We start from the raw sequence: 24,493 nt of genomic DNA, 5'->3' as shown, positions 1-24,493 counted from the left end.
GCTGTGCTCCTCACAGGATCTTATTGATCTGCAAGTAATCATTTGTTGTCAGACCGACAAACTGAGAAAGACCTTCTTAACCACCTGAGATCCGTCCCTTTGAGCTTTGAGTCACATAAAACATTTTTTTACACCATTTGATAGCTCATATACAGTCTGTTTGTACTCGTTCCAGTGACTTGTTGAAGGGTAAAGTCCACCATATTGTACATTTTTTGCTATTGAGACTTGTTCATTGTAAAGAAGGTACATATCGTGCAGTGCAGCAGAGTAACTCCAGGTTCTTTTTTGTATTTTTGCCCCTTCAAATTGTGTATGTGAGTAAAGTGGACAACATATTATAAAATCCTGTCAATATAATCTGAATATTAACCAATCAACTTATATTGCATTGTGATTGTGAGAAGAAATAAACTTCAATCAGGAACCTGCCTAATGTTGGTGCAGCTGAGGAGGTTAAAGGGTCAGTTCGCTAAAATCGCTAAAGGCATATTTACTTACATGCTTGTGAAGTATCTACTACATAAATAGTTTTTGTTTTATTTACTCAGTTTCTTATCTGGAGTTTCCTCTGAGGCGCTCACAGCAGTGAAAATGACACTTTTAAAAATCCACAGAGCTGTTCCTGTCAGCAGTTTTTATTGGGACTGTGTCTTAAGTAGAAAGTATTTCCAATGGAAACTGTTGACAGTAAGGTCTGTGAATTATTCAGGGTAAGTAGGAGGAGAGACGCTTCTGTTGAGCTTTTCAAACATCGTTTTTCAAAGCTGTGAGCTCCACAAACAAAATGGAGCTGAATGGCAGGAACAGGGCTTTTCTGTGTGGAGTCTGCATGTTCTCCCTCTGCTTGTGTGGGTTTCCTCCGGGAGCACCACTTCCCCCACCGTCAAAACATGTATGTTAACTGTCTGATCAGTTCACTTGATGAAGGCTTAGGTCTGGATTGATCCCCAGGTGCCATACGGTGGCTGCCCGCTGCCCTTCAGGATTGGGTTAAATGAACTCTTTAAACTCTCTCAGTGCTAATTCGAAACATGACCCTTAAAGACGTCAGGACTTTGTTTAGTGACAAACTGTGCATACTTGAAGTTGAGCTGGGGCTGATTTACATTAGGTTAGAAGATGAAGCCACCCACTCACACACACACACACATTCACACACCCCTTGTGTTTGTGTGTGCATGTAGAACCAGTGTCCTCACCTCAACAGCTCACGTGGAAAATGTCTTTCATGTGTGTTCGCTGTCTGGACTGCAACCAAAGGTCCTGGTTTCCTTATGCCTGCCAGCGCGGGGTCAGGGAGTTTGATTGACTTGTGCCTTGACTCACTCTGGCTTCCAGGAACTCTCCACCATCAATACACATCATCATCACTCGCCAGCCGCGCGCATGTGTGTGTGTCTGCGTGTGTGTCTTTTCTCAACCAGTGCAGCACAGTGTGTCTCTCAGTTAAATCACATGGTTCGGCTTTTCCCCCGCGTGCCTGCTGCTTGGCCTATTTCCATGGTAACTAGCCGAAGATGTGGACACACACACACACACACACACACACACATGCACGCACACACAGAGAGTCCACATAAACAGTGCTTGTGCCAGGGCTTGCCAGAGTGGTCTCAGTTGTGTGTGACTGCTGTAGGGTGCAGTCAGAGAGAGGATGTGTGATCACACACTCCACACAGGCTCAGCGGGAGACACACACTTATACACACACACACACGTGCAAACACACATACACACTGTATGCTGAGACAGAAGCTCAGGATTCTGTGCTGTAGAGGAAAAATGGCACACAGTGGCATGCCAGCCAAATCCCTTTATAAATCCTCTGGCAGTTTGTTTATGGGTGAATGTATTGAATGTGAATTTCTCTCTTTTTCATAGTTAGATGATAGATAGATAGATAGATAGATAGATAGATAGATAGATAGATAGATAGATAGATGAGTGTCAGTATGCAGTAGGGCTGTGTGACAAGTGGATGAACTGACATTGTGATGTTTCTGTTCCCCAGTTGCATAATGTTTCCTTCCATATTTGCTCTCATGCATTTCCCTTGCCATCCTGGTCACGATGTTTATCTTACCTTCTTCCCACCCCCTCATCACCCCACCTCATCACCCCAATTCCATGTGTCAATCACCACAGTGAGAGCATACACTGCTCACCTGCTGGCCTTTTTCCAAGTAGGTGCTGTGGTGGCAGCCAGGTTGAAACTACAGGGGAAGAGTGGGTTGGGGGTGGGAATGGTTGGGAGGGGGTTATGCAACTTCATGTGCACACACCCACGCAGACTTACTGTAGGGTGACAAACACACAGATCTCCCTCCCATCACATTTGGATAGCAAGCACAGGCTCTAGATAATGTCCCTAAGTACCGATTATGACATGACATAACAGATTTCTCCGAGCAGGCCCTGTGTCATATCACTGATGCAATGTTACCCTGAGTAACACTGCTGTTTATATGTGATGATTTTCAAGATCCATGTTGTAAAGGCAATGACATATGCATTGATTTGTGGCCACTAGGGGGCAAAAGAACAACAAATGGACAAATACCACCAACGTATTGTAAGAGCTGGACTCAAAGATGGCGCTAATTCATTCCGATATGAATTGTTCATCTGGGATATATGCCAAAAAAGTTTCGAGCTTCTGAATTTACCTCCTGGTTATATGGCCCACTGAATATGCGCAGTGGTGTTCGCCATCTTGACTTACATTGTGATAACGTCACAGATTTTTAAATTGCATTTATGATTTAGTTTTACAAACATGAAACCTCCATGGATTAGCAAATATTTTTGGTGTAATCTGTCATGATTTTGTCGTGTCTTTGGCTTTCACGTCTTCTTCCATTTTGAAATCTTCAGTTTGTCTTCATCGCTCGAGATGCTTAGCAGCAGTGGTTACTGGTTTTTTCAAACCAGGAGAGGGCGTCTTACTCCCGTTTTAACCCCCACAACGGCGTTTTTATCCTAAGGCAGGTCGATATAGCTGAAAAATGATCCTACTAATTGTATTATTTGATCACTCAGGCATTTATCAGGACTGTGTTTACACTACTGATGGAACTCCTCATATGCAGCTTATTATGTTTGTGTAAGCCTGCTAAATGCAGCTCTTGCATTGTGCTGCTTTGTGTGAGAAGTCCTAACATGTTGGTCTTTGTGTCTTACAGGCAAACTGAAAAAGGAGAAGAGAGCATCAAAGGGGTCCCCCCATGGGACATCAACATTTATCTGACAGAATCTGCCAAAGGACGCTTTGGACACGCTCGCATGTCCTCAAACACAAACTGCTAAATCCAAGGAGCTAAAAAAAGAAAAACAAAAAGCCTGGCTACAGCAAGTGGACAGATTTTAAAGTAAAAGCACGGCTAGAGAGGGGGAGGGTTGTATGGGTGCCAAATCCCCATCCAAGACACACCACATCTCCTCGATCTGCCACTGCTGCCTCCCTCCTCGTCCTCCCCACACATCTTCCTCCTCCTCCTCCGCATTTCTCTCATTCTCCCTTTCTTCTCTCTCATGGGAGTGACATAGAGGCCGTCGCTTGGTCTGCTGCCCCGCCCCTTCCCCGCCTCGCTGTGGAAACGGGGGCGTCCAGGTAGTGATGTCGTGGAAGAGGAACTACTTTGCATCGGGTGGCGGAGCGGTAGGCGGGGTGCAGGGGCTGGTGACCCCGAGAACCATGACCTCCATCGCACCCAGTAAAGGCCTGAGCAACGAGCCGGGACAGAACAGCTGCTTCCTCAACAGCGCTCTGCAGGTCGGTCAGATAAACACACACACACACACACACACAGACAAGTCAGAAAGTATTAAGGGTAGCAACATGTCTTCATAATGTAGCGGTGAGTCACCTGACCTCAATTCACCGGCTCGTAAGAGTGGCGTGTTTTATTAGCAGTTTTATTACTAACCTCATTTGCCAATGAAAAAAATCAGAACTACAGGATTCTGAGACTTTTTGTTAGTTTAGTAAGTCCCAACATTTGCCACATTTGCTGAAGACCAGACTTGGTGCAGAAGAAGAAGTGAGGCAGCTGCAGTGCAGGCCTGCAGAGCATCACACGAGGAAAGCAAGATGAAATCTGTTGACTGGAGACTCCAGAGTGAACTCACTGAAATATTAAATATGATGGCTTAATTTGATTTTATGTCACTTTAACTTGTCCAATTACTTTCTAGCCCATAAAACTTGGATAAACTGGATCCGTTGAGAACAAGCTGAATTCAGCATTTTAATCTTAAAGTCAGTGTGTCATTTGAAATCCAACATGCTGGAGTGCAGAGTCGCTTTCTAATGGTAGTTTAAAATATGCTCCTCTTGCCAAAAACGCATTAAAACACAGGTTTTTCCGGTGTCATTCATATTTATAGAAGGTGCGTTTCTGATGCTTTTCATAGCTGCGCACTGAGAAAATTTAAAAAGTAGTAATTTTATCCTTATAATGAAGAAATTTCTGATTACTGCATTTACTAATTTCCACCTTTTAAAGGGTTTAGGCATCTTTTGTGCGTAGGGATTTGCACAAAATGCACAATGCTGACACACACACACTCTCATGCACCCACAGTTAACCCCCCCATACACACACACACACACACACTCCATGACTGCAGTAAATTGATATTTAAGCACGATAGGGATGAGATTAGGGCCATATTAAGAGGTGTTTGCGTGTTTTGCCGGGTTTTGGCACCGCCGCCAGTCTGGCTTCAGTGTGGACGTCCAGTTTGTGTGTGGAGATGCTTACACTGCGCTGCTACTGCTGCAACTCCTCTGCACACACACACACACACACACACACACACACTCCTCCCTCCTCCCAAGACTTCCAGCTGGCACACACATTGCTTCTCTACCCACACACACACACACACAAATGCTGCTTCACTACTGGCTTGGAGGAGTGAGAAAGAGAGGGAGAGATGTTGGGGTAAGCTGAGGAGCTGAAGGAGGGGGTGATGAGGCAGAAGCTTAGGGAGAGTTGGAGAAAGCGGAGGGATGGATGAGACGAGGAAAAGTTTCTGAAGGGGGGGAGAAGAGAAGCAAGAGGGATGAGGAGTATACAGTATGAAGAGAAGACTGAAGGGGATGCTGCTGCAAGAAAGAGTGGAGTTAAAGAGTCAAATAAGGTAGGGGCAAAAAAGAAAATGAGTGTTTGTGGTTAGAGGAGGGGGGGGAGAGAGAGAGAGAAAGAGAGAGAGAGAGATGGGTGAAAAGACAAAGTGAAGAGTGTGAAGTTGTGAAAAGAAATGAAGAAAATGCCTCAACAAAGGCTTGCAAGGCAGCTTCAAGGGGGGAGAGAAGTGGGCCACTTCAAGGACACACACATGCACACACACACACACACACAGGAGAGAGAGAGAGAGAGAGAGAGGATGTTGATTATGACACGGATGAGTAACGATAAACTGAGGGAACGTCCTGAGACATTTGTTGTATTTCTGTGTGTTCAAGTGCGCATGTTTATTGTAACAATATAAATGAGCATGCGAGCAACCTGCGTGAGTCGGCACTAATAAGGGGTCAAAGTTCAGGTCCGGGATAGATAGACTCGCTAGACGGCTACAGCAAAAATATTTTTTTAATAGAGCTGATTCATTTGTTTGCTGTAAAGATGTATAAATTCAGAATGAAAAAATTCAGAACCAGTGAAAAACGCTGCAATCCAAAACCCAAAGATACAAAGATAAAAGCAAATTCTCACAGTTGAGAAGGTACAAGCATCAAATCTTTTGCATTTCTACGTGAAGAATAACATCTTGATGATTAACTGATTAGTAAAATGGCTGTAAACAGTCCATGAGAAGGCTCTGCAATGTTTCCTCCGAGATGCCTTTGCTGATAGTAAGTGAAAAAACTCTCTGCTGCGTTCTGGTCCCTGAGGGCCCCCTGGGTGAGGCTGTTCACCCCCTGCTGCTGCAGTGGAGCTGCAGGGTGGCAGCGTAAGCAGCAGTCGTGGTTGTTCTGAGTGTGGGTTTTAATGAGAGTGAAAGAAGGTGCTGTGAGGTAGCGTGAGTGTATGCTCAGCAACTTTATTTTTCACTGTACAAACACAGTGAAAATAAAATAGCTAAAGGAGTTAAAGAGCACACGGGCTTTGCAGAAGCAGCAACACATGGGTTCACCCATCCAGCAGTGTGCGAGTGTGTGTGTGTGTGTGTGTGAGAGAGAGAGAGAGAGACAATGGAAAATAAAATACACACGAAAACCTCACACCCAATTAGATTAACTGTAAAAGTCCTGATTTTCTGGAGTACAGTCGTATGAAAAGTGAATCTCAACTTCATGACTGAAAACTTTAACGGCTGCATGCATTTTAGTGTTCTATTAATCATATGCTTTTAAACATAAGTGCATATTAATGGACATCATAAAAGACGTACTGAGTCAGATTCTGTTTTCTGTTATCTTAATGAGGAAATGTTTTAATCTTTTTTATATTAACATTGCAAGTGAACGTAAAATATCCACTCACTACATATTACATTTATTTTCCGGTGAAATATCAGACCTTGCAATACAACACAAACTAGTAAGAATTGCAATTTACTTCACTTTTCCATGATTATATTTGGCTGCAGGCAGCACTTGGTTGAGGTTAACAAGGTGGAAAAGGAAGCTTCGGTTTATTCCAGAAAACGTCAGCAGTGATTATTTAACCAAACCGTTTCCAAACTCTGAGTGCTTTTGTTGTCTAAAACCACCTCAGCCTCCCCTCTCGTGACTTGCAGCGTGCAACAGAAATGTATCGCTGCATTAATTAAAAAACAACACTGCCTCTGAACGTAATCCAGGCAGAGATTACGTTGGCTATCACGGTGTAATTGGGAAAACAGTTCAGTAATATGGAAACGTGATTTGGAGGAGACAGAGTTGCACTGCAGCTGAATGAAGGCCAAGAAAACACAGACTGACATTTTCTATTTTCTGCGCTAACGTTTCTGTGGGAGACGCTTACATTAGAGGATACAGGAACATTTGCTGCACAGATTATTGCTTTCCGCTTTCATTAGACGAAATAGGTGGAGTCCAGCGAGTCCGAGCAGCAGCTGAGGATTCAGCAAGAAGCTGAAAGTAACATACAGCTGCAGTGTTTTCTGCTTGGACACAGAAGCAAGAGTCCACAGCAGAGCATGAAGGAAGAATTTAAATATACTCAGCGGTTGATAAAGATGCTGGGAACAGGTGGAAAGATGTGCGTGGGGATCAGGTGATGATGAGAAATGGAAATGCTGAGGACTATTGCAGGGCATCAAGCAAATTTCAAGTCCTTTTTCAGTCGGAAAATCTCAGGTGAAAATAATAAAATCTGCTTCAGTTTTCATGGCTTTGTGCGTGCTGGTTCACTTGAATGGAGTCATTGTTTAAGGTAATGTGCTGTCCTGCTATGACAAATCAAAACGCCTGTTTTTGAAAACCTATTGTCCGATAACTGAGGTCACCAGCGCCATGACAGCAGTGTCATGTGATACCCAAAATGCACAGGAAAAGAGATGATGTCGCCACGCGGGGTAATAGGAGACCAGAACAGGAGGCGCTGCGGGGGCCTGGAGGGCAGACATTAACCAACACAACCGGTTACAGCCAGTCTGACGGAGGTAGAGAGGAGTGAGACAGTGAGAGTCTGTCTAATTGAATATTGTTTTGAATGTGATTATGAGTATTTTTACAGTAAGAGCCATCTGATGCTGGTCAGCTGGTGCACCCGACCTCAGTGCTGTGCCAGAAATTACATTAATTACAATGTAATTTAACATTTAACGTTATTACGTTATTGTCATAATGTTAATCTGTATGAGTTAGTTCAGTTTTAGTTTGATAGTTCTGCGTTAAGATCCCTAAGAAGAACTTCAGTTTGGTTGTTTGCTGCAGTAAAGAGTGAAGAGTCAGACATCAGTCTTGCCCGGTTAAAAGCTGATATAATCTGTCCTGTAATTTGGCTGCTTCAAACTTTGAACACAACAAAAGCGTGTTAAAGTTATATCTTTGAGACTTCAGGCCAGGTTGACACCTGTGGTTGCTACGGTAATAGGTAATACAGCAAGCAGCAGCAGTGAAAGCCACAGGTGTTTTGAAAATCAAAGACTTTGAATAATAAGCAGTACGAAGTTGTGTTTGCATTAGCACTGACTAAATGTAGCTGTGATCATGTGCAGAGGTAATGAACAGTGAGGCTGTAATGTTTTCCTCTGAGTCCCCTGTGCTTAGACAAGCAGTCTTAATCTACTTCAGGGCAGGCATGGTGGACCCCACCACTAGCATCAAAACTAAAGATAATTACTTCATGTAAATACATTGTATGGCTGTATGCAAATGGGAAGGTGACCATAATTTGTATCAATTATGAGGTTTGATTTTCTAAAAATCTTAATAATTGCAACTTTAAATTTCTTGTCACGATCTCATAAATGAAAATTCAAATATGTCTTTTAAGTCGACGTTTCAGAATCCAGAAGCATCGCTCAGTCTGTAACTCAAATCATGCAGCAGCTGCGAGACGATGACTTCCTAAAAACATGAGCTGCTGAGCTCAGTTTTTATCCTGTCTATGTTTCCATCACTCTTATTTGGCTTTTGTTAGTTAGTCATATCACAGGTTTCTTTTCCCTGAGATGCTCCTGCAGATAAAATAGGAGAATTTAAAATGGGAGGGAGGGGGAGAGAGAGAGAGAGAGAGAGAGAGAGATACAAATGGAAGCAGAGATAGAGGGATGTGCTTAGAGGAGGAGGAGGAGGAGGAGGAAAAAAGAGATGGATAGACAGATAGTGATGAAGAGCGATGGGCATGGGGAGAGTATGCCCTCCTTGTGGCTGCTGCAGTGCTGTGCAGGGAGCCGATTCATCACGACCAAATAAACTACAGAGAGAGGAGGGGAAACAGAGAGTGGGGAAAGGTAGAACGCATACACTAGCGTCAGCATGCAGTCTGTCATCCCCCCCACCCTTCCTCCACCTATCACCCTCTCCTCAAAACACACACACACAGACCTATAGCTGTATGTGCATACTGTAAGTGCGTTCGTGTGGGGTGCTGCAGATCTCAGCCGAAGCCTCAGGGACAGTGTTGTGTCAATATTATCTTTCAGCATGGCAAATGAACTAAGAGCTCTTTCCTCTAATTAAACACTAGAGATAGAGACAGAGGAGGACATGGAGGGGCCTCCCTCATGCAGACCACTTCTCTATCAGTTCTCATGTGTTCTCCCTGGACTTTTTGCTGGTTGTTTTTCTGTCTGTCTGAGGCTTTCCCTATAAAGAAGAAAACAGTGGGAGCTGTTGGGGGAAAAAACAATTGGCTGAAAATGGCTGAAAGCCGCACAAGCTGTGGACTGTGTTCATTCTCTGCAACCATCTCACGTTACAGGAAGTCATTTGATTCAGTGTTAATATAAGCAAAAGATTTTTTTTTAAAGCTGCAGGAAACTTGATTAAGGATTGTGTTCCCCCCCCCACATCTGTACATAAAATATCCAAGTCAAGTTGGCTCAAATGAAAAGTCTGAAGGCAACAGAGGGATCTCTCCCTGCAGCTGTAAACCATTGAGCTTTTAACTCCATGAACTGAAAATATCACAGAGCAGCTTCGCCATTTTCAACCCAACATGTGACTAAACTGAGCTTTGGCTCACGTTGTCATCTCGCTGCTGCTTTGGTTTAATTCATTCAACTTGTTTGCTGTAGTGAGAAAAAAAACAAACCACTAAGCAAAAAAAGTTTACAGTATTTTGACAAAGTCTGACATGAGACATGATCCACATATTCAGATATCCCCATCAGTGCATCTCAAACGTTTTTAAAGCTTGGCACCACTCATCTAAAGAGTATTCAGATCTGTTACTTCAGTAATACCACAAAGTGAAACTACAACTAAAAGTACAAGCACTGCATTGAAACCTTAAGTAAATGTATTATCATTATAAAGATGTCAAAAGTAAACGTAGTAATTGTGCAGTAAAATGTTCCCTGTCAGTGTTGTATTGTTATATCTGATGTGGCTGGATTAATGTCACTGCGGCAGCAGCAGCGTGTGTGCCGCTGGAGCAAATCTTAACTACTTCATATCCAGCATCATATTTTATAAGATCATCATGCGCTTGCAGTGTCGCTGTCCCAGAGGATCACATGTCTCTAAAAAGTTTTCACAAGCTCAGAAAAACAGCCACGTTTTCAGCTTTGTGACAATTCATTTTCACGATAATCCAAGAGGGTTTGTAAAAAGTTTATTTTGCCTGTCTGTCCTTTTGTCTGACTGCTGCCAGTCTTAGCTGCAGCATAACTACATGTTAGTGTTTTTGAAATGCTGATTCCAATGCTTATTGCTTATTTCTAATTAAAAATAGTGGTGGCTGGTTTTAAATCTCAGATCTTGATCCAGTAGAGTTATTTTCTTTCTTCTCCGTGTGTAAATGTGTGTGTGTGTTTTGCCTCTCAGGTTCTGTGGCATCTCGACATCTTCCGCAGAAGCTTTCGACAGCTGACCACTCACAAGTGCATGGAGGACTCGTGTATCTTCTGCGCTTTGAAGGTAAAAAAAATAAAATAAAATAAAACATCTCTCCCTCGTATTGTAAAGCGCCAGCAGCGCCCACAAACACTGGTGTCAGAAATGTAAACCAGAGGTCAGCGCTGAAGTACATTTACTGAAGTGGTGTACCTATTTACTGGCACTTCTGCTTGAGTGTTTCCTTTTTGGGAGTCTGTCTGCTTTTCCTCCAGCACAGTTCAGAGGGGGGAGACTTTGTACTTATTAACCCACCGCATTCATCTGATGGCAAAAGTAACATGACACTTTACACTTAACACTAGTTTGCACACAACACCTGAGATAAACTCATGTGACATCACCAATATGTTGAGTGTTTTTGCCTTCTTTTGCTCCTCCGTCTTTTTGTCCTGACGTACCTGGGAGCAGGCGAGACCTCTGTCCTAATAAACACAGCGGGAAAACGTCTTGAAGGGGATTATGCAACCACCATCCAGTTTCAAAAAACAGAACAGAGCAGACGGGCATTGTGCGACAAAATGAAGAAAAGTATCTTCTTCTTCCAACAGTAAATTAGAATAAATTTGAACTGGTGTATGGTCATACCTGTGGATCATTTTATCAGGTTGCCATATATTGTTACTTTTTAACCCTTTGCCTTTCTTCTATTTTTCCTTTGGATTGTTCTTCATGCTTTAATGTCTTCTCTTTTTCCTGTTTTCCATCTTTCCTCTCTTGCGTCCTTCTATTGATCCTTCTTCCTCATCATTATTTCCTTTCAAGACTAAGCTCTTCTCACAACTGGTATGCAGGCAGTCAAAATACTTGTATTTTTAAACATTTGAATGCAGGACTTTTACGTGTAATACGGTATTCTTTTCTCCTCTTCCAACGTTGTTTAAAACCCATCGTGTACTACATGCAGACATGTTTTCCCAGTAAAGAGCTGCCTTACACTGAGAAAGAGCCCATGTAATCGCTTTTCATGGCGTCCTTTCAGGTTGACTCACTGCTGTGTTCCAGCGGCCGCCAACAGAAAATAACCAAACAGAAAATGAAGATCTGTAACATCATGAAGCCCTCGTAATGAACGAGCGTTAGGCAGCTCTGTTCCAGCCATTTGTTGCATCAATGATGACAAATATGTGTCTGAGCGAAGGGAGGTGTTGTGTGTAATGTGTTGTGTAGTGGTGTTTGTGCGTGTGTGTTGCAGCGTCGATGTGTGTGTTCTACACGCTGTTCTGTCTCCAGCGCTTCTCTGTAATTAATTGGCCGACTGAAAGCGCTGAGCTAGCAGAGCCCACGCTGGGAATCTACACACACGCTCACAAACACACACACACACCTACGCATGCACACAAATCTTACTTGCATGCTGCACATGTTAGACTGCTACACACATGCAACTCGACATGCTCACAAATCTGTTTTTCCACGTTGGGACGCTCCACACACACACACACACACACACACACACACAACACACTCACAGGCTTGTGGGTGTGTTGTGTGTGAGTCAGTTGTGGGTGCATGTATCAAAGGTATTGTCACCGTGTTAAGTGTTCACATTTTCCTGTCAGTTTTCATTAACTGGCCTGTCAGCGACGCTCAGAAACCAGCAGATGTAACGTTGTTCTCACAGTCTGTTTGGAGCTTCGGTCCCCACGGAAAAGCAGATAAAAGTCTAGAATAACTGGGCGAGACACGCACCAAATGAACTTTGATGGCGCGTGAAATTTTCAAACATCCATTTTAGTGAACCAGAGAGATAAATGATGATTATGGCTTCTTTTATTTTGGAGGAATTGTGCGTGAATTTTGGTTTATCTGCAGCAGATAAAGACGCCCGCCCTTGTAGTAAACATAAGTTCAGAGGCTGCCTGTGGCTATCCCTCTAGAAATCACTGCAACACTTTATCTCTCTCAGCAGCACAGCACACACACACACAGATACATGAACACACACACACACACACACACACACAGATACATGAACACACACACACTGGAAGGAGTAGGAAGAGAGAAGAAGAAAAGGGGAGAAAGTGGGAGAGAAAAAAGAGAGAGATGAATGAATGTGGTACTTGGTGTAGATTGGTCCTGTCTTCACACTTAGAGCAGTGTGCACATGCACACACACACACACATACACACATGCACACACACACACACACCTCCTTTACTCACTTTGCCTCATCCCTCCCTGTTCTCCACCCCTCCTTCCTCCTCTCCTCCCTCCCTCTCTCTGTAGGGTATATTCCCCCTCCATTCTCCTTGGCGCATTGCTGCAGTCAGCACAGCCACCATAACACACACACACACACACACACACACACACCCTATTGCTCGCACAATTGCGTTTTGCTCTTCTCTCTTTCTCTGTTTCTTTCTCTCTCTCTCTCTCTCTCTCTCACACACACACACGCACACACACACACACACACACATTGCCAGTACGACTGCATTACCTTTCCCGTTGCCAACCCTCAGCCTGCACACACTCGGCCACACTCACAGACTGAAGCCTATTGATTTGTAATATTTTCTCACACATGATCACGGCCATCTTCTTTCAAAATGTCCAGTATGGGTTCTGAAATTTTGACTTAACCAAAGACCAAAACCAAAAAAAAGCACAAATTAAAACTAATAAAAAACGAAATAAAAACTACGCTTGACTCCAACACCACATGGTCATATGTGGGTTATAATGTTCACTGTCTGGGATTTGTTCAGTCCAGAAAATCCTCATACTGTACAGAGCGAAAAGGTCCGGGTGGATAGTTGGGTGTACGAAACATGTGGTTTGTGTGGTTTAGGCTATTAACACACTCGGTTTAAGTCAGGGACACATGGTGGTGTTGGTTAAATGCAGTGGAAAAGTGCATCGTGCCTTAACGGAAAATGCTGACGTCTTATGGGATGTGTTTTGGCAAGGAAGAAGGATGCGTGGAATAAAAACTACGATATCTCTGGTTCCAATGCATTGATTTTGATATTTATTTTAAAAATACAGTTATTGCAGCGTGGTTCCCGATTGGTAGAGCCACGATACCTTCAGCACATGTTTTGATAGGCTGAAACACAAGTGTAAAAATGTTATTCATGCTTTAGTTACCAGGAATGCATATGAAAAGGGTCAGGATTAGGGTAAATAGGGAAAATGACGATGAAAATATGCAGATATTTTCCACATACATTTTGGGTTGTCAGGGTTTAGCTGATGTACTGAATATACAGTAAACTCTTGTTTGGTAAGAAAATCATTTATTCCTGTAATTTATTTGACAATGCAGGAGAAACTTTGCGCATTTGGGTTTTTAACTTTAGAACAGCTTTCTTTCTCTAAGCACTGACTGACTTGTGACTGATTCGCTGTGTTTTTACAGCTGCTTCCAATTAAACACATTTTCTTAACACAGGACCTTTGTGTTAACTACTGAAGGTCCACGTATCACCAGAAGTGACTGAGCTGTAATTTCCCATCAGTCCTGCTGTCTGACTTGTGTTTTAATAATAATCACTTAAATGTTTTAATGGTGGAGAAAGTACTAAAACATGTGTTTTCATTTCGTGCACCACCCCTGCAGCATTACCTGCTTCTCGGCTGTGCAGCCAGATGTTCAGGGTGTCCTAAATGTAAATTTTTTCACTTAAATGGGTCTAATTGTGCCTCCTCATTCGCTGCTTGCTCAGTGAGTTGCTTCCAGTTGGACGTTCGTGACAAACAACAAGCATAAGCGTCACTTGAACTTTTAATTACATCTGTTACAAACTCTGAGACTGAATGTAGAATGTGACTGAAACATGTTTATGAATTCACACCTGTGGGTTGTTTAAATTGTGGGCAGTTCCTCACACAATATTTGATTAGAAATCAACAAAATGATATTTCTTTCTTTCATATCACAGATGCACTAACATTTCTGCTGAAGCTTTGTGCTTGATTTCACGCCACACGCTGATGAAATGTGAATATGTTTCACTTCATGCAGCGTTCAGGACGCAGAGCAACCCGCTGCTTTTCAGTCAAGGCGTCTAATCAGCTGACTGAATCACCGCCGGGACTGGAAACCAGCAGAGCCCAGCAGAGACATATCAGACTTGTGTTTATTTCTGTCTTGGGCTGTTTTAGTGTTGGTCAAAAATAGTTTTGCTTTTTTCAGCTGAGAATTCTTACCAACAAAAATTAGGTCATTTTTATCCGTTGGCAATCTGGAGAAAGTTATCCATGCTTTTATCTCTCCCTTTTTAGACGAATGCAGGTCTCTCCAGTCCAGGCTCAGTCAGTTACTGTCGCTGCCTCTGCTCGAACTAAGCTAAAATGTCAGAAAATTGCTCTACAGTAGGTGAAATTCAGATGTGGCCTGTATTATAGCCTTGTATAATAATATAACAATTAAAGTTCTTTAGTGTTTGTACTGGAGATGAAAGGAAAGTTGGAGAAGCGCTCCCTAGCCGGGCTCGATCTGTGGACGTTTCTGGATCTGACTTCATGACCTCAAAGCCACCTCACAGTCTAATCTGTTTGATGTGCAGTTTTATGAACATTGTTGAACATTTCTTCTTTTGGGAGTTTTTAAGGAGTTGTGAGTTTTAGAGGAAAAAAGTCAAGACTCGCAGACTTCTCACACCTGTTGCCAGTAGACACTGCTTTAATTTATGCGGTCACAATTAGAAAACAAACACCAGGTTGGAAAACAGTGGTTTTGTACACATGAGATGAAATGTGAAATTCTTTATAGATAACTGATAAACAATCAGTTAGGGTGGATGAAGTCAAAAGTTTTCACCAGATCTTGTAGGTTTTGAGATATCCACCCAGGAGAAACAAATAGGACCAAAATTCTCACCTCCTTCACAGGTGTAATAATAGCAACACTATATGGTTTCATCATCTGGCAGTCATCTGGACCTGCATGGATGTAAACCGTGTAAACAGCTCTGTCCTCTCCAAACCGACTGAATCTTCTCCTCAGGCTCTGACCGCTGCCCTCAAAACACACTTCAGTGGCCCAGCTTTTCCTCTGAGCTCCTGCAACAGTTTGATTTGGTTTCTATTTTACTGCTACAAAGCACTCTGAGAGCTGTTTTTGTCGGAGAAAAGTGCACTACAGATGCCATTTATTATTGATGTGGTCTGATATTGAGGGCAGCCGTGCTGGGCTGTGGCGTTTGTTTTAGTCCAGTCTGGGTTTGTTGTGCAGCACTTTGGTTTCCGACAAGTTGACAACCAGTTCCACTGTATGTGTTTTATGGGTCAGTTGACAGAACGTGGTGCAGATTTACAGGACACGTGTGAAAGTTTAGCTGGAATAAACACAGACATATATACACGTGTGCACAGACGCATACTGTAAGTGTCCTCTGAAACAACGCAGGAAAAGAAGTTATGGCACAGTGTGTGTTTGCAAAGAATTAATAGATTTCTGTGTATGTGTGTGTGTGTGTGCGTGCGTGTGTGTGCAGAGTATCTTTGCTCAGTTCCAGTTCAGCAGTGAGCGTGTGCTGCCATCAGATGCACTGCGGAGCGCGCTGGCCAAGACTTTCCAAGACGAGCAACGCTTTCAGCTGGGTATCATGGATGACGCTGCCGAGTGCTTTGTGAGTCGGAGGCACAATGTGGCCACACACACACACACACACACACGCGTGCGTGCGCACGAGAGAGGTGAGATTTATCAGATTTATCGAAGTGTCTGTGAAGCTTCCATCTTAACTTCAGTCTGAAATTTGAAGATCAAGAGATCAAGATCAATCAAGAGACTGGCAATTGCAGTCTCAAATGAATGTGTTTTTTTGTGTGATGTTCAGCTTTTCTCTTGAGTGTGTGTGTTTGCAAGGTCACAACTGGTGTACAGAATGCCAAATTAGAACTGACTAATTTTATGTGCACAGAAGCACTGCTGTATGTGGCTGTTTTGCAGCAGGGGTTGTAGGGATGAACCTGTAGAGAATTATCTAATCTACTTGCCCCTCTTGGCTTCACAGAACTTTGTAGCAAGTTTCAGCTCAGTGTTTAGCTGTCAGAACCAAACCTTTACTGTTCTGGTTCCCTCTTGTTGCTCTCAAAGCATTACAGCTTTTCGTCTAAACATTTAACATTTAACACAGTGGCTCATTTAGCAGCTAAAGAACAACCTGATATTTTCCTCCAGAGTTGGTGGAGACCAAAAGCAGAGCTAAAAGAGAATGAATATTGGACAGATTTAAAACCATTCCCAATGAATGATCATGGTGGAGCTTATCTGCTGGGTGTGTAGAGAATCAACTCCTTGATTCTCTATATTGACTTTAGGAGGTGATGATATGTTAGTGTTGTGTTTCTGCAGTAAACATTTAATTAGAACCGCAGCTGTTTGTTTTGGTTCATTGAGTGATGTTTTATTGTGTAACAGATTTAAAAACATTTGACAGTAAGATGGAGTACAGGATTTTTTCATGGCAGGGTCAGTAACATCAGCATTTTCTCATTGATCTATATAGACATTGTGTATAATCGTCCCTAACTGTGTTATGAAAGTGGCCTTACAACACGATCCCTCTCAGGTTTGGTTATTCTCCAGTTTAGGGTTTAGGGTTTAAAGCATCCTGTTTAGATATTTGTTGTCTTTTTCCTGACGGTTGGAAACATTTTTAACATCTCTTGAAATACTGAGTTTTACATGGAGTGGACAGTAATATAGTCTGGTCGCATTGTTCTAATTCAATTCCTACTGCAGATTGATGATTTGAAAACATTACTCCACCTTCCTGCACTATGCTTTGTTGACTTATTAGAGAAAAACATCAGTTACTGAACTCTCTTCTTGGAAACAGATCTTCATATTAATTATATTCAACAGTGAGCGAGTTGCATCTTTTGAAAAGGTGCATGTTTTATTTTGAAATTAACTTCATCAGTTATAGAAGGGGAAAATTAAGAAAATAAAAAAATCACAGGTCACGAGTTTTATTGTTGCGTCTTTACGCTTTCTCATCGTCTTCCTCTCTTCTGCCTTTCCTGCTGCTTTCTCTCCACCACCTTCAGTCTCTTTCTTTGCCCCGTTTTTTCTGCCTTAAAGACCTCCACTTTATGTGTGTGTGCATGTGTGTGTGTGTTTTATGTGTGCATGAGAGCCGCTGTCTGATCGATTGGTAGTAAATGTGTTCAGTCAGGGAATCCGTCGGCTTCTTATGAAATATAGATGTTGCTCCCACGGTCAGATTAACAAGAGCACCAACGGAGAGGAACGATCACACACACACACACACACACACACACACACGCACACTGTATACAGTATAAACAAGCACATACGGCAACTTGCGCTCTTTAATTGACGTCCGCTTTGCCTTATGTGTTTCTCAGGAGAATCTCCTGATGCGTATCCACTTCCACATCAGTGCGGAGAGCAGAGAGGACATCTGCACGGCCAAACACTGCATACCACACCAGAAGTTCGCCATGACGCTGTTCGAACAGGTCGGAGATTGTTCGGTCCCTCTGCCACTTTAAAGAGCTGTTACGTGGTTCACCTTTTAAAAAGTAACCGTCCACACAAACATTTTTTGAGAGCGTCGTATGCTGCGATGAGTCTGAGGATGCCTTTGTGCTTTGCAGTGTGTTTGTAACAGCTGTGGAGCCACATCAGACCCCCTGCCCTTCATTCAGATGGTTCATTACATCTCCACTACATCCCTCTGGTAAGACCAGACACACACACCTTCACACACACACACACACACACACACACACACACACGCACACACACACCACACACACACACACACACACACTGCAGTAAATCTGGCAGCAAGCTGAGGCTGGGTGGCACTAAAGGAAGGTACAGCGTGTTCTCTTCTTCCCTGCACGGGTCCCTGCTGAACACTGAACTGTGAGCACACACATGCACACACACCGACATTATGCACACACACACACACACACATTCAAACACACGTGTACATTCATGCATTTGCAAGAGCAGGTGAGCTTGTGCATAATGTCATAGAGGTAGACGTTAGCGTGCATCCACACGCAGGGAGAGGAGTGTGTGCATCTTCAGAGCTGTTACATAAAACTTGCACACGCTCTCAGTCAATGAAATAAGGAACAGGGGAAGTAATCAATCAGCTGTTTGATTCAGTAGACCCAGGGGGCGACATAAATCTATAAGTGGAACAGTGGGTCGGAAAGAGGGAAATAAGAGGATATATCACTCTGGATCCCCTTCGGAAATGGAACACGGCAGAGGAAATAGAGGGATGAATGAGGGGCGAAAGTACAAATAAACACACTGTGTCAAGGTAGTTGTGGGGCACAGCGGTGCCACCACTCTGTGTTTGTGCCTGTTAGTGCTGCCAAGCTATTTTTACCCTTAGTGGAGCCTGTTGTTTACAGTCGAGGTAGCCAAATATGCAAAAGTCAACATGAGTAAGATAATCAGAGGGCAGCAAAAAGACAAAACAAACATCTGGTTCAAGCGCAATTCAAAAATAAGCAAACAAGTGTGTTTCGGGCTGCTGCGTGTTTTCCTGCCTGTGCATGTGAAGAGGAGAGGCCGAGCCAGGGGTAGAAACTGAGTGAGAGAGAGCAGAGAAGAGGTTGAGTTCATTTCAGGCTAATGGAAGGGGTGAGAGCGGAGGAGAGGGGGGGAAGAGGAGAGATTTGGATGTTTTTTTTTTCTTAAATTGTTAGTCTTAAAGGAATACTTCACTGAAAGAAAAATAAAACAACGCTTACTCACTGCGTGCGTATGTCACCGTTTATTTAGCATTCACGGAAAATAGTAACGAATATTTGAGTTAGTCCTTCAGTAAACTGTTGTACTTTAAAGGGATTAATGCAGCTCAGAGGTAAAGTGTAACTGCTTTAATCCTTGCTGAAGCAGTGACAAAAATACTGCTCTGTTCCATAAGTAAATCTTGTTTCTTTAGTTGTCTTTGAACTTCTCCTTTAATAATGTTTCTGTTATTGGTCCCGATGGGGAAATTCAGGAAGGTCAAAGATCTCAGGATCAGGATGTAGAGTAGGGGCCCTTTCACACGGGAGATGAAACAATTGCCTGCAGATGACTGCACAAAACAGGCAAACTTAGCAGGTTTAAAGAATGGAGACAGTTTTCTGGTTTCAATAAGGCTCAACAATCTGTTCACAAAAGTCTGTTAGCATACACATTCGCTGAGGTGTAATTTTATTGTTTGTTTGTGTGTGTGTGTGTGTGTGTGTGTGTACCGATGCTGCAGTAACCAGGCAGTGAGGATGCTGGAGTGCAGAGAGAAACCCACGCCGGACATGTTCGGAGAACTGCTCCGCAATGCCAGCAACATGGGAGACCTGCGCAACTGCCCTGTGAGAGCACACACACACACACACACACACACACATACAAGAGTGTTCAAAATATAAGATGTCCTTGTTTTTGTCCACCTCCATGTTCATTTTCCTCTTTTTAGTGTTTTAGTGTGGTCTGATCTGAGTTGGGTTTTCAAGAATTTTTTTTCTAGCATCCAAAGGTGGATGAATAAAATAAAAAAACAACTAAAAGTAAAAGTTAAATGAAACACAGTTTTTAAAAATATAATCTGCAGTGTAACCACTTTGGTAGTTTCATCATTTCTTGTTTGTTTTTCTCCCCTTCTTGCTCGGTGGGTCTGTGTTACATAATCAGCTTCTCATTTGCATTTTATTCCCATTTTTCTCTCCACTTTCTATTACCGGAAGCATTTTCTGGGAAGTCATCATCGACCTCCTTTACAGGAAACCATAATGATCATCATCTTCTCGCGGCAGGGAACAAAAGACCATTTGGTTGTGTGTGTGTGTTTGGAAGAACCATTTTAAACCAACGTGGGTTTTTTAATTTTTGCTCAACATTAGTAGACTGAAGAAACTGAAGAGAGAGTCCCGTCAGTGAAAGGAAGAAGAGGTGCAGGTAGTGATGGAGGCGGTTGGAGGAAGGTGTTTGACGCCTTTGTTCTGCTGGTTTGTGTGTTTTGCTGCCACATGGGAAAGTGGTACTGCTGAATAGCTCCAGCTTGGCGCCGCTCAACCACCTCCTGTCTGCCAAAGCATCGGCACAAAGAGCCTCCTCAGCTGCCCGTCTCCTCACGCAGCAGCACCACCGCAAACTCCACCAACACGCACGCCATTAGCTTCGCTCACACACCGATGTTGCGCATGCAGTCCCGTGGGAGTCGCACAAAACCTGCCTCTGTTTATCCTCCATCACTTGCAGCGCTGATCTTTTGTTGATACCACACTGGGCTTTGCTCAAACAAAGCAGCGGGATTTGGACGGCGGTGAGGCTGCTGGAACATACAGTAGGTGTCAGATTGAAGATAGGAGAGTGTGAGGATGTTTGTCTGGTGCCAAAGAGTTGACAGAGAAAAGTGTGAAGATCTGGACACTTTTGGTCAGTTCCAAGCTAAAATGAATTTCAATTAGCTTAGTATATAAATGCTGGGTGTGGAAGAAGTTTCTTCCTTCAGCTTCCTTCTTCAACCGCACAAACACACAATTTTATTATTAAATCAGATCAGTTTTATTTATTCCACATGAAAAATTTCTGTATGTTGTGTCTGCGTCCTTCTTGTTCTTCACTTTTTGCCGGTTTGAAGTGAAGTTTGTTGGAAAAGGTGATCATATATGTCCATTAAGCGATATAAGACCGTAATTCACAAACTGAAGCTGTTTGAGCCAGAGCTGCTACTTTGTGTAGTGCTGGGTGGTTTAATCTGCAACAGGGCTTCACATTAGAGGAATAAAAAGAGACATTTCCCTCTCAGATGTAGGTACATAGAAGATTAAAGCAGCAAGTAGCTCAAAATTATACTTTAACTTTTTTAGAACCTGGAATATTGCGGCGATTTGTGGAACGTGACGGTACGACCATTTGTGTTCTGCTTGAAAATCACTTTTGTGAAACAGCTTTGTGGGGTTTTATGCCGTTCTTGCTGATCTAATAACTTTGTATTCACCGAGGTAATCGTTTGCATCTGGGGACAAAGAGAAGACGTGGTGAGAGCCATGTGCTGTTGATCATAAAACAAACCCACAGGTTGGTTAAACTCATTTGGAGGAGAAAACGAAGGTGACCGGTAAAAATTACAACCCAAACTTTGTGCTGTAAGCATCAGCTTTGAGCTACCTGACGGCTTTAGTTGTGTGGACTCAGTTTTCTGCAGTGAGCAGGTAACAACATTTCACTTTCAATGTCTTCCTCCAGATAAAGCAGTTCAGATTATCCGTCTGTCTTTTTGGCTTGTTTACGACCTCGTCAAATGTCTGCTTGTATTTCTTGCCCCATCACTTTGCTGTAGTGATGTTGCTGCTTTCTCAGATCCCAGCATTAACTTGGGTGACCACAATGTTATCATGATCGATGGAAATAATGGCAGAAGCTAAACTAATAAACCGGAATTATCCTTTAAGTCTCGTAAAGGCACTGACGTTGTACTTCTGCACGGTGGATTTGATGTTCAGTCTTCTTTAGCTGTCACTACACTGATAAAATTCTGATCGCCTCTTACCTCTGATGCCTCTTGAGGAGGCATAAGCACTAACATTTTCCTAAAGTTGTTTGATTTTGCTCTGAAGAAAACCACGATCAGCGTTCTGCGAACGTACAGTGTCCTTTGACCAGCAGTGCTATTATATAACTCAGTTTTGCTTGGAAAGGTCTGCATAGCCACGGCAAAAACAAAAAGCGACAGACGAAAAGGAAATAAATCTTTGCATATAAAATTCAGAGGTGAGACTGCGAGATCAATGTTGTATTATGAAGCAGAGCGAATCTGTTTGCACGATCACTTGACGAATGATGCTGTCAGCGGCTGTGCTCAGCAGAGACACAGCACAGAGAGCTAACTGAGGCCGTGCGTCCCGTCCATGTGTCCCAAGCTAACAGATAGCCCGTGTCTCAGTGGCTGTGCTGTTTGGCTGCAGCTCTCCGGCTTGTGTTTGTGTCCCTCTCTCAGAATTGAGAAGCAGACCCTGGCAAAATACCTTCCTGCCTTCTCGGGTGCCAGCGCAAGACAGCCCGCCGCCCACAAAGGGAGAGTTCTGTGTGTGTTTGTGCGTATCTGTGTGTTTGAGTGTTGTGTTTGGCAAAGTGTCTGGTTGCCAGGGTGTTCTCAGGCTGTTTCCGAGCCCGCTCTGCCAGCACTGCATGTGTGTGTGTGCGTGTGTGTGTACACCAGCTCTGCGGTGGGTCATGACTCAAAGGAAGGATTCAGAACACACGGTTCTGAACTCAACAGAAGGCCCCAAGGGACAAATACGACTCAGCACAGCGTTTCTTCCTCCGTCGCCGTCTCTTACGGTCCTGTCATCAACTCTTTTCTTCCGCCTTTTATCTCTGCCTCTCATTTTCCTATTGTTCAGTTCATCCGTGAGTGCTTGTTCATGGCTGAAAAATGCAGGGATGGTTTGTCCGATGCACCGTGTCACACTGCTTCATGACACTGATTGATCTCACGCGCTCCTTTTTTCCTTTTCTCTTGCTCTCCCTCCATCCATCACAGAGTAACTGTGGGGAGGTGCTGCGTATCCGCCGGGTGCTGATGAACTCACCGGAGATAGTGTCCATCGGGCTGGTGTGGGACTCAGACCACTCAGACCTGGCGGAAGACGTCATACACAGCCTGGGGACCTGCCTGCGTCTGGGAGATGTAAGACGATCACATGCACGCACATTATAACGGTCGTTATAACACATTAGCATACGTTATGTATGACCATGTGAGCGCAGTGTGTTCAAACGAACCAGAGGTGCTGGTAACGGTCAGATGAACATCAGCAGTCACAATGAATAAAAAACGCAGACATGTTTGTCCCTAATGAGGCTCCTTTGTGGCTTTAACAGTAAAATACACAGTGATTTTGGGGACAGTCAGTGACTGTGTCAAGCCAAGTGGTCCAGAACTTTGGTCAAGACTGAAATACTTTGCCAAAAGTTGGACGGATTGCCGTGAAATTTGGCACAGATCTTCAGGGTTTTGAGAGGATGGATCCTACTGATTTTGGTGATCCTTTGACTTTTCATCTTGTGCCGACGTCAGGTCACATTTAATGGTAAGAACATTTGCCATGTGTCAGCATCCCCAAAATGAGCTTGTGAACACGCAGACGTGAGCTTTTAGCTCAAAGCACCACTTGACAAATTACAGCCACCAACAGCTGCTAACATGTTGCCATTCAGCTCATCAGCTCATGAGAAAATGGGCAAAAAGCTTCAATGTGCCTGCTGCGTTTTTTCCAGTTTCTGTTTGACTGACATCACAGTCAGATGACAAGGACCAGTTGACCAGTTGACCCTTTCTTAAAGGTTAGGAAATCCTTTAACCTCTTGAACCAGATTCCTTTGCGTCTTTCTATCCCTTCATTTCTAGGCTTACAACTTACTTATCCCTTATTTTCAACATGAGAGTTCATGTACCGTAAGCCACATGACATCGTGTTGACACTGCTGCTTGGTGACTGATGATAAAAACAGTTTGTTGCCATGTTTTCAAGAATGGCTTAAGGTTTTGTGCTTTTCTACAGAATACAAATATGTGCATGTTGTACCACCCGTTAAACTCAACCAGTCTCGCTCCAAGACGCTCTGAAAAACAATGAAGCACACACGACACACTCGACCTGACCTCCATTACGCTCATACGGAGCTCAGGGTGCCGTTCCTGCGTCTCCTGCTGCAGCTTTCACACCTCTCACACACACGTACGCACACACACGTGTTTGGCCTCTGATACTCCATGTCATGACTGAGTAATGTTGATGCATTTTAATGCCACTGTAACATCCCCAGCCGCACTCTGAAGCGATATCTATGAATAATGGATCAGTGACTATGACTATGTGTTACAGTGAGTCAAATTCTTTGCTCTATCTTCTGTCTTCTGTCTCCGCCTGCTTGCTGCTTCTCTCTCTCTCTCTCTTTTTTCATCCCGCTGTTGTGAGATGAAGCTAGTTGTTAGATAGGAATCGGAGGCATAATATATCTCATT

At 43.4% G+C, this 24,493-nt stretch overlaps 1 protein-coding gene across 7 annotated transcripts in view; it reads left to right on the top strand.

The window, feature by feature from the left end:
• usp54b (ubiquitin specific peptidase 54b) overlaps positions 1 to 24,493 on the top strand; it is a 46,789-nt gene that overhangs the window by 5,587 nt on the left and 16,709 nt on the right. For 5 of the 7 annotated variants that reach the window (XR_006842035.1, XM_046377271.1, XM_046377270.1 and 2 more), the window contains exons 2-8: positions 3,186 to 3,775; positions 10,451 to 10,543; positions 15,971 to 16,105; positions 17,853 to 17,966; positions 18,105 to 18,187; positions 19,730 to 19,835; positions 23,009 to 23,155. Coding sequence is in view for 6 of the 7 variants with exons in the window: in XM_046377271.1 (XP_046233227.1) it covers positions 3,620 to 3,775; positions 10,451 to 10,543; positions 15,971 to 16,105; positions 17,853 to 17,966; positions 18,105 to 18,187; positions 19,730 to 19,835; positions 23,009 to 23,155 (834 nt within the window). In the remaining variant the exon portion in view is untranslated. Of the gene's footprint in view, positions 1 to 3,185; positions 3,776 to 7,501; positions 7,618 to 10,450; positions 10,544 to 15,970; positions 16,106 to 17,852; positions 17,967 to 18,104; positions 18,188 to 19,475; positions 19,585 to 19,729; positions 19,836 to 23,008; positions 23,156 to 24,493 lie in introns of those variants that run through there. The other 2 variants (XM_046377272.1, XM_046377273.1) reach the window with 2 other exon arrangements.

The sequence above is a fragment of the Scatophagus argus genome, chromosome 21 (genome assembly GCF_020382885.2).
Source record: "Scatophagus argus isolate fScaArg1 chromosome 21, fScaArg1.pri, whole genome shotgun sequence".
NCBI classification, from domain to species: domain Eukaryota; kingdom Metazoa; phylum Chordata; class Actinopteri; family Scatophagidae; genus Scatophagus; species Scatophagus argus.
This window is presented reverse-complemented; position numbering and strand designations above follow the sequence as displayed.